At 42.2% G+C, this 10,090-nt stretch overlaps 1 protein-coding gene across 1 annotated transcript; it reads left to right on the forward strand.

Annotated features, from left to right (window-relative positions):
• The first annotated feature begins 1,018 nt into the window (after window positions 1–1,018).
• Window positions 1,019–9,582, forward strand: LOC133487265 (protein-L-isoaspartate O-methyltransferase domain-containing protein 2). Its single transcript, XM_061793608.1, has 7 exons — window positions 1,019–1,346; window positions 4,456–4,616; window positions 5,602–5,752; window positions 6,641–6,743; window positions 6,919–7,090; window positions 7,236–7,359; window positions 8,671–9,582. The coding sequence occupies exons 2-7, from the start codon at window positions 4,461–4,463 to the stop codon at window positions 9,207–9,209; spliced, it is 1,245 nt and encodes a 414-aa protein (XP_061649592.1). The 5' UTR covers window positions 1,019–1,346; window positions 4,456–4,460; the 3' UTR covers window positions 9,210–9,582.
• Window positions 9,583–10,090: the final 508 nt, after the last annotated feature.

The raw sequence follows: 10,090 nt of genomic DNA on the forward strand, positions 1-10,090 counted from the left end.
GTTTACTATTTGTTTGACGATCTTAAACAAATTGTGGAAACTCTGCAAAAGAATTTGTGAAGGAGGCAAATACTTCTTCACGGCACTGCAGCAACTGCCTCATAAGCACTTTTCCCTATGAATGAACCAAAAACTCTCATTACATGACCTTGATAAAAGTATGAGCAAATCAATGGTTATATAATTTGTTTGATTAGATGATATTATTATGCAGGAATTACTCCGTGTTAACAGTTACTGAATAATAGTTCTCACAAGTCCCTAAATTAACGATTAATACTTCTAACAAAAACAATAATAAAATCAACAAACATTCACGACATTTATCTTTGGAACAATATTAAGTCAGTGCAGTGGCGTTGCTAGGCCTAATTTAGGGGTCCTTCAGTGCCACTAAAAGCGTGTCAAGCACCCCCAAAAATATTTGGTAGCATGTGTTTATGGCGAAGTTTTATTGTCCGAGCACCCCTAAAACCGATCTTTAGGCCCCCTAAACAAATATTAGTCTCCATAAAATGCCCCTTGCTAGGGTAAAACCTGTTTTCTGTGTCTTTATGAAAGAACTCAAACTATATTTAATGTCAATATCTACTGCTAAAAACAAGAGAGCTGTCAAGACTAAGATTATGCTCCAATTACAGTTTAAAATGTAATTACATTTTTACTCCTGACACCTGGCATTTTTCTTTTTAATTTTGTTTATTTGTCCTTTTTATTTGTTTTTTAATTCAATATTGACTTGTTATGTTGCATGTAAATAAAGATTGAAAAATAAAGACTTTCAATTGAATGGGGTTTAACAAAGGAGTCCAATTAAACGGTAAAAATCATCCATTCGTCAATCAATGTGCATTTCAGGGCAATAACCCATTGAAACAGTCTCCACGACATGATTTTGGATAAACAATTAAAGAAAAAGAAAAAAACATGGGCGGGGAAAGAGTGATTTCCGTGAGTGAGTCCTTCCTTCCTTCGGTAATTGGGTGAGGTCATACCACGTGGCACGTTCACGTGACTCTTCCATTTCCAATCGCCTTTCAACTGACTTGCTGAGGGACAACAGTGTGACGTTATTCTACTTCGCCATGAAAAAAGGACGACTCGTGGGATTATAGAACATGACGTGCGCGACATTCCGAGACCGCTGAAGCCGAATGAGAGTTTGCGAACGAACGCGTGCTCGCGTGCCGCTCGGCTCTTGACGTGCCTTGCGTATGACGTCAGAGCGTCAGCTGGCCCAATGTTTACATCCAGCACTGGTGTGTTTCTGACTGGATCCGCGAACAACAGGAGGCTGGCCGCGAAAGAGATCACAAACAGAAAGGCTCCATCGGCGGCTCTTTAAGGTACGCAGTTAACTGCATCTTTTGTTTATGTCTTTGTTGTTATTTTCTCTCGCCAAGACGACGACGCTGGTTTGTTGTGTTTTTCGTTGGAACGAAGCCTGGTTGAATGATTTGCTTTGCTGCTGCTGATGAATGTGCAACGTTCGAGCACCTGAGTGACGCGAATTGCAGCTGAAGCGGTGCGTGTGCGCGGTGTAACGGAGCGATGATGAAGACATTTCCTAGGATTGGACCCCAAAGCTAATTTACTTAATCGCGAAATAAACTGCTCTAATGGCAGAGCTTTGCAGGAAGTGGCTCCGCTAGTAGCCTACTAAACCAAATGTTGTGCTAGCGCCGCTCTGTGGCTTCTCTGTAGTTTCCAATGATGATCGGTTTAATGGTGGTAACTTCTCAAGGCTACTTTCGATACGTGGATGGCATTAGCCGTCTAAATGTCTCACTACCCGTCTGCATCCGTATGTGGAACCAAACGGGGCTATTCACATTTCTGTTTGTTCTTTAATGGCTTGGTGGTCAGTCTGTGCGCGCTGTGATCTTTGTCCTGTTGTCAGGGTCTTGTTGCTGTTGTTTTTAACACCGCTCGGAAGCACAAATGCCGCATTCATTCACACCTACCTACACTTGCATATGCTGCCAAAAAGCAGGGTTTCAACCTCAATTAATCATGTAAAGTGTGTGATGGGTAAGAAAACCTGGATAGGAACTGTGTAAAATCAATGTGGGAGTGTTAAATCGTTAGCGATGTAACGGCACGCCAAAAATCACGGATTGCTACATTCCCTGGTTTACGGTTCAGTTCACAATCCGTATAATAAGAAACAAAATGCAAATCGAGGTGCTTATCTTTTCTCAAAATAAGTATACATTTAAAATTAAACGTCAACAGTTTAAAGGTCAGATGACAAAGATGTTATGGGGTCAGTTAGAATTCATATTTGCATTGTTTATATGTTATGTAATACGTGCACGTAACTTCCAGCAAGTTTTCAACCTTAGTTTAGCTAAAAATGAGGTTTTTATGATGCATATTGAGTCCTCCCCGAACATACCCGATGCTCAAGACACCGCAAGGGCTACCAGAAGTGACGTTGCAATTGACAAACACAGCGCGCTACACACTATACTGCAATGGCGTTGGAACATGTGGAGGAGGAGGATTTCGACGTGCAGGAGCACCCAACTGAACTTGGCATCGTCAAAGCGTACATGTTTGAGCCCATCAGACAGTGACGACGACGGGCAGCCAAGTAGCAGCTGTACAACAGAAAAAGAGAGTGGCCACTGGCTCGATGTGACCGTATGTCAAAAGAATGTCTTTTTATACACTCGTGGCTTGAAATAACACCACCCCAGGGGTGCTAATATTTTTGAGCACGACTTTTCGTATTATATATTCATATATGTTTCAGTGACACGGCACAAGCTTTTACATAGTATGCAGTATTCCTATATATTGTGTGCCCCTCGCTCGAGCAGCATTATAACACGCCGTACACAAAGTCTTTGCCGTGTGTCTGTTGGCTTGTCACAGGCAAAAGTACTGTGTGGGTCTTTTTTTCCTACTCCCCAGTACATAGTAACCATAATAGAGTCGTAGGTATGTACAAGGAAATGCTCGCGAGATTTAGTTCTCTTGCTGGCGGTGGAGGTCCCGATGGCCGTCGGAAAAATAGTTGGCACCACAGCTGGTTTCAGCCTCTGCCTAACTACACCTGTGTATACAATGCTTTCTCAAAACCCGCCGGTTCGAAGTGATTAGCACAGAGTTTGAAATGCTTGCTAGGCACCCATAGCTGAGCATGTTTCTTCCCCTGTCGAGTGACTTTCACTATCCACTGGTCACGTATTCCTTCTTCCCTTGGAAAGCCCAAAAAAAGAACTCTTGCCGCTGCCTGAACCATTTGTACAACCAAATGCCACACAATAAACCATCGTGACATCGTTAAATTATACGACAACAAATATACAAGGACGGGAACAACAGCATGGACCCATAGCACACAACGCCGAATGAACAGGATGTTTGGCTTGTGTGACGTCACAGCGCCGGAAAGAGATGGAGACCGGAAGGCGCGGGATGCAAAAAGCAGGTGCATTCTGCATCATATTTATCGATTTAACTGCTGTATATCTCCCATATAATCACTTCGAAATGGCAGATATAGTTTGTAAAGGGGTTCTAGAGTTATCAAGAAAAGTTTTAAAATCTTTGTCCTCTGACCTTTAAATCTCTTAAGGAAATTGCAACCTCAATCTTTTTCGGAGATGGACGGTGACAAGTGCAACAGTAACACATTCAAAACACAAAGGCATTTGTTTCTTATAGCCCGAAAGAGGCTGTTAGTTACATTTCTGACTGACGTGTTTGTACCACAGTAATTATTTTTATAAAGGCATATGGCTGTCCATGCCGTCTTGCTTTTCAGAAGCTGAGCTACACTGGATTTCTTGTTCCTTACCTATATGTTCTGTGTGGGAACCCTGATAATCACCTCTTCATATTACATATTTCCCCCCTGCATTTGATTAGATTAATGTTCCTGGCTAATTTCAGAATCAGAATCATCTTTATTTGCCAAGTATGTCCAAAACACACAAGGAATTTGTCTCCGGTAGTTGGAGCCGCTCTAGTACAACAGACAGTCAATTTACAGACCAGGAGTCAATTCAGGACAAATTGTGGCAAGCTTTCATGAGCCAGATAAAAAGACATGGAGGGCTGCATCGAGCCCGCAATTTAAAACTTGCAAAAACAACCTTACCGATTTCAGAGGAAAGTGTTCCTCTGTATTTCACATACAGTTGTTTGTTTTCATTTTCGTAGGAATCACAACTCACCCTCATGATCAGCAGGGTTGCATTTTCTTCTGCATCTTCTTAGGAATGTAACAGCAGAACTAAATACATATTGGCAAAAGATGTAAAGGAAAACAAGCCGATTCTTTTAAGGTTCATTCACCTTTGTATAATAGTAGTTTTTGGGTATAACGCATGCTTTTGTTGAAAACATATTCATATAGCACCCTCCAAACATAACCTAATTCCTAGATCACACAGTGGACTCAAAGCACTGTAAATTACAGCATGTGTTTCCCTTCACCTTTAGGCATCATGGGTGGCGCTGTCAGTGCAGGGGAGGACAATGATGACTTGATTGACAACCTGAAAGAGGCCTACTACATCCGCTCAGACCTGGTGGAGCGGGCTTTTCGCGCCATCGACCGTGCCGACTATTACCTCGATGAATACAGAGAGAACGCCTACAAGGTGAGTGTAGTGAAATCAAGTCAATTCAAACAGCCAGATGAGTTTGATCAACTAATTCTAATTCTTTTCATCTCATTATTGCCTGGCGTCGTCGCCTTTAGGGCCACCATAGTTCTTGCTCATCTTCGGCAGTGCGGAAGTGAGCCAAAACAAGTCCAAGTATATGACAATCCACATTATGTTAGTTCATGGTATAGTGCATCACTGTGTCTATTTATTAATCCATCCATCCATTTTCTGAGCCGCTTCTCCTCACTAGGGTCGCAGGCGCTCTGGAGCCTACCCCAGCTATCATCGGGCAGGAGGCGGGGTACACCCTGAACTGGTTGCCAGCCAAATGCAGAGCGCATACAAACAAACAACCATTCACACTCACATTCACACCTATGGGAAATTTAGAGTTGTCAATTAACCTAGCATGCATGTTTTTGGGATGTGGGAGGAAACCGGAGTGCCCGGAGAAAACCCACGCAGGCACGGGGAGAACATGCAAACTCCACACAGGCAGGGCCGGGGATTGAAAACATGCATGGTAGGTTAATTGACGTCTCTAAATTGGCCGTAGGCGTGAATGTGAATGGTTGTTTGTTTGTATGTGCCCTGCGATTGGCTGGCAACCAGTTCAGTGTGTACCCCGCCTCCTGCCCGATGATAGCTGGGATAGGCTCCAGCACGCCCGTGACCCTAGTGAGAAGCAGCTCAGAAAATGTATATATATATACATACATACATACACACACACACACACATACAAACGTCAGAGTACGGAAGGAAGTACTGTGGTCTGTCCTCATTGGTAGCCATGGCCCTGACAGGTAGAGATTCTTAAACAGGTACAGGAGGGGGCTGCAAACTACTGTACTACTATATTTTTGACTGCTTCTAATTTTGAGCCAACATTTTGTGTCTAAAGCCACCAACTGCTCAGTGTATACGGTTGGATGGTTCAAGAAAGCTGACTTGCTTCATCTTTGTTGATATTTAGGACTTGGCTTGGCGACATGGGAACATTCATCTGTCAGCTCCATGTATCTACTCAGAGGTGATGGAGGCTTTGGACCTTCACCCTCGTATCTCCTTCCTGAACCTTGGCAGTGGGACAGGCTATCTCAGTACCATGGTGGGCCTCATACTGGGTAGGTGATTAATCGAATTTGCTAGAGCCGAATGAAGCGTCTGTGGTAGAATACGGCATAATGATTGTGTCAACTACGCACCATTGTCAATGCACTTTGGCTACTTTGAAAGGTAGAAAGTAGCAAAAAAAATATTTAGTACAAAGGAGTAATTATTGATTTGTTGATTGGTAATTGTCAATTCTGTCAGTTGTGTGGAATTGATTTTTAATCAAACAGATAAGGCAAAATGAGCTCCACTGCAACGAGCAAAGTTGTTTGACTCTCAATCACTTTGTAGCCAGAAGAACAGAATGTCAACAAAGACCTACAATCCTACAGGAAGCATTCATTTGCCCATTATAACACTTGCATGGAAACAAGCATTCAGAACATCACTCAGTTGCAAACCTCTCACTCGGATGGAAAGTGAATAGGTAGCAAATTCAGGATGGCAGTATCTTTTGTATCTCAACTCAACTTTTATAGAGCACTTTAAAAACAACCACAGCTGAAACAAAGTGCTGAAGATAAATAACAGACAGACAACAAAACAATAACATTGAAAACAATAAAAAAAAAAACACACTAAAACAAGGGCCTATCCCCTCAACATTTGCTGAGTTGCCTGCCATTACACTTGGCACACTAGGATGCTATGCTCAGCTTTATTTGTTTATGTGGCCTGTAGTGCAAATGTCCATGGGGAGAAAAAACTATTCAAAATGTACATAGTTATTAGGTATCAATTGGAAGATACATTTTAATGTAAAGAAGGACAGTAAGAGTGATATAAGTTCCATAGTTTGTGCCTGATCATATTTATCATATACAAATGCAAGTGATTTTTTATTTTTTGTGTGTGTGCGCAATTCATACAGTACATGTTGTGTGTGTTAATTGTTTCAGGACCTTTTGGAGTGAATCATGGGATTGAGTTACATGCTGATGTAATTGAGTATGCCTACCAGAAGCTTGACTCCTTCATCAAAACCAGTGACAGTTTTGACAAGTGAGTATCAAAATGTTTCTGGGATATTATCTGTTTTTTTAGATGCGGCATATCTAGGGACATAGCACGGGACTCAGATTCTGAATCTGAATGCCATGTATCTTTGGCTAAATGTCCACTCAGCGGCAGTGTGTGAAGGGTTGATATTTATTGTTGTCGCTTTGCCTCGAAACAGATTTGAGTTCTGCGAGCCATCCTTTGTGGTGGGCAACTGTCTAGAGATCCCTCCAGAGAGCCGTCAGTACGACAGAGTGTACTGTGGGGCGGGGGTGCAGAAGGATCATGAGAAGTACATGAAGAACCTAATTAAGGTTGGGGGCATTCTTGTAATGCCCCTTGAGGAAAAGGTTAGTGTGTGGCTGTTGAACTAATGAACTGAGACCACTGTCATTCATTACTGTTGTTACTGCCTGTAAAGCACCTCAGAAAGCACACTTAAGTACATATGTAAAAAAAAAAATAATAATAATCCTTCTGCTGTATTTTCTCCAGCTGACTAAGATAACTCGCACAGGACCAAGCAGCTGGGAGACCAAAAAGATCATTTCTGTGTCCTTTGCTCCTCTCATACTGCCTAAACACAACGTGAATGGCAAACCCAAGACTGTCCCACTGCGTAAGTCTCATTTGATCTTTATCAACAGTGCATCTAAAAAGAAGGTGTCACACTCACGGCCCTGATCCGGCCCGCCACATCATTTTATGTGGCCCGCGAAAGCAAAACGTGCGTCGACTTCATGTCTCTTGCAAAAAAATACAAAAATTGCAGATTGTCTTCACTGTTAATAATGTTGACATCCTGCAAGCATTTTTTTGTTCGCAATCCCCCTTTTAAAATAAATTGAATAATAGTTGAACAATTTTTACTTGCTTCTGATTTCAAAACTAGTTATCCATCATTTTGATGTGTAAATGTAATAATATTAGGCCATCACACATTTGTATGTGTTCTCAGTAGGGATGTTTATCTTTTTTTTAGACCGATACGAAAACAAGTATTCTCACCGAATACTGATACCACTAGTACTTTTGATACATAAAATTCCCATTAACACAATGAAAGATAATTGTGAACAAAGACCTTTCTTCCTGACACACATGATGATTCTCCGATGTGTCAAACTGCAGTGTAGCAGCAGCTACTGCCGAGGTGGACTTACTCGGTGAGTTTTGGGGTTTTTTTTTCCCTCAAGTATCTGTGGCTGGTATCAGCAGCCTCCACGAGTACCCGATACCTTAAAATAAGACCGGTATCAGCCCAATTTGCCCAGCCCTAGTTCCCCATCATGACGGCCCTCTAAGGTAAACCATAACTGCGATGTGGCTCGTGACAAAATGAGTGACACACCTGATCTAAAAGAACATGGCAATGAACAAATTCAGTAGGCCTGACTTGCTGTGGCAAAGTCAAGTCACTTATCCCTTTACATCAGATTGGCACCCCCTTTTTTGTTTCACATTTCACTTTTATAACCAATTTTCTTCACTACTAACCACCTACTGTAATGTCAACAATAACACAATAGTTGGACTTTTTTGGGAACAAAATCCATCCATCCATTTTCCGAACAACTCTTCAATTAACCTACCATGCATGTTTTTGGAATGTGGGAGGAAACCAGTCCTTTTATTGAAATCAACTAAGTGCTATAGTTGCATAAATGTTCATACCCTTGACCTTTGCTTTGATTAAAACGTTCATTACAAGACTGCCTTTGGAACTGGTCATAAGTCCCTTCCCTGGAGTATTATTTGATTCATAGCACTACTGTGAAAGCCTTGCATTCTGTTTGGGCTTATTATTTTAAGTCTTACTGGGCAAAGATCTGAACAGGTCTATAAAGCAAAGCTCAAACCTACTTTTCTTACTCTGTCCATCCTTCTCACCAGCCTTACTCTTGTTCTTGTTTTGTTCTTAATTTTGCAGCAAAGTACGAGGTACGGACATTACAGGAGCTCACTCGTTTCTGCATCCGACATACGCTTCAAATGACCACTGACGGAGGAGAAAGCCAATCACGCAGCTGTGGCTCCTCGTTCAGCGTGGGCAGGGGTCTGGCTGTAGCCGGACTTCACAAGTACGGCCCTCGTTTCAAACGTCGCCGCGTGCATCGGCGCCGCTGCAACGCCCTCGTGCTGGCCACCCGTCAGGTGGTGGGCACCGGTATGAGCCCCGCTTCTCTGGACAATAACAATAACCAGGGAGGGATAGTTGAGGACGAGGAGGAGGCGGGTGAGAGGGAAGTGAGGCGAGAGATGAGGGGAGATAGGAGGGTGGCTAGAGGGTTGATGGAGGAAGAAGAGATGGTTGAGGAAGAGGCTGAAGAGGAGCATGAGGAGGAGGAGAGGGAGACTGGAGAGCTTCTCAGAGTCCAGCCAGCTGTTAATGTGTTGAGAGAGAGGATCCTGGGCCTTCCGCTGCCCGAGCCCTTGAAGAGGTTTCTCTTGTACTATAGAAACAAGTGAGCAACAAACCAGGAGAGACTGAAGCTCCTCTCCTACCTATAGAAGGCAGGACAGCATGCCTGACATCACCTAGCCCTCATTTCGCTCGGCCTCATGGCAGACCAGGCGTCACCAACTTTTTTGAAACTGAAAGCTACTTCCTTGGTACCAACTCATGGGCTACACACTTAGAACAAATTTGCTCAAATTACCTTTAATTATGTTGTAATGATTTCTCACAATTATCAATGATGATTTGAAAGGGTAGGACAAAAAATATCTTTATAAATCTCTGCAAGTGTTTAATCAAATGATCACTTCTACAACATTCCTAGGAAATCACAATGCCATCCCTGGTGAGCTATTTTTTTTTTTTTTTTTTTTTTTTTTTTTTTTACACAAAAGGCCCAGAGACCCCTCATGTCATCCTTGGGGGCTACCTGGTGCCTGCGGGCATCATATTGGTGACCCCTGGTGAAGCCTATACTCAACAGAGGCCCATCTTGTTTGATCTTTGTGCCGTTGTGATTTGATGTATATGATTATAACATTTTTGTATGCGTCAGGAAAGGTGTGAATAAATGGGTGTTTCTTTTGTAAATTCAGCTGTATTATTGACTGCTGTAATAAAGTGGATTATACAAAAGTAAACGGCTCCATTATTGGAGATGGCAACAAACTGTTCTAAGAAAATACGTTCTCAAAAACCTTAAATATCGCTCAAGCAAAAACTTTTCAACAATCATTATTTCCTATAAACTTCTGGATATGGCCTTGTGAATTCATTATCAATCCAGTAGCAAGTAACTTTGCAAAGAAGTAAAACGCTGACCAAAACATTTTCTCTAGTTCTCAATCTCGATACCCAGTTTTATAAATTGACTATACTGTATATTCTGATA

This window comes from Phyllopteryx taeniolatus, chromosome 1, assembly GCF_024500385.1.
Source record: "Phyllopteryx taeniolatus isolate TA_2022b chromosome 1, UOR_Ptae_1.2, whole genome shotgun sequence".
NCBI classification, from domain to species: Eukaryota; Metazoa; Chordata; class Actinopteri; order Syngnathiformes; family Syngnathidae; genus Phyllopteryx; species Phyllopteryx taeniolatus.

Coding starts and splice junctions, on each gene's coding strand:
- LOC133487265 (XM_061793608.1), top strand. CDS start 4,461: ATGGGTGGCGCTGTCAGTGCAGGGGAGGACAATGATGACTTGATTGAC. Junction 6,744..6,918: donor ACCAGTGACAGTTTTGACAA/GTGAGTATCAAA, acceptor GCCTCGAAACAG/ATTTGAGTTCTGCGAGCCAT. Junction 7,360..8,670: donor ACCCAAGACTGTCCCACTGC/GTAAGTCTCATT, acceptor TTAATTTTGCAG/CAAAGTACGAGGTACGGACA.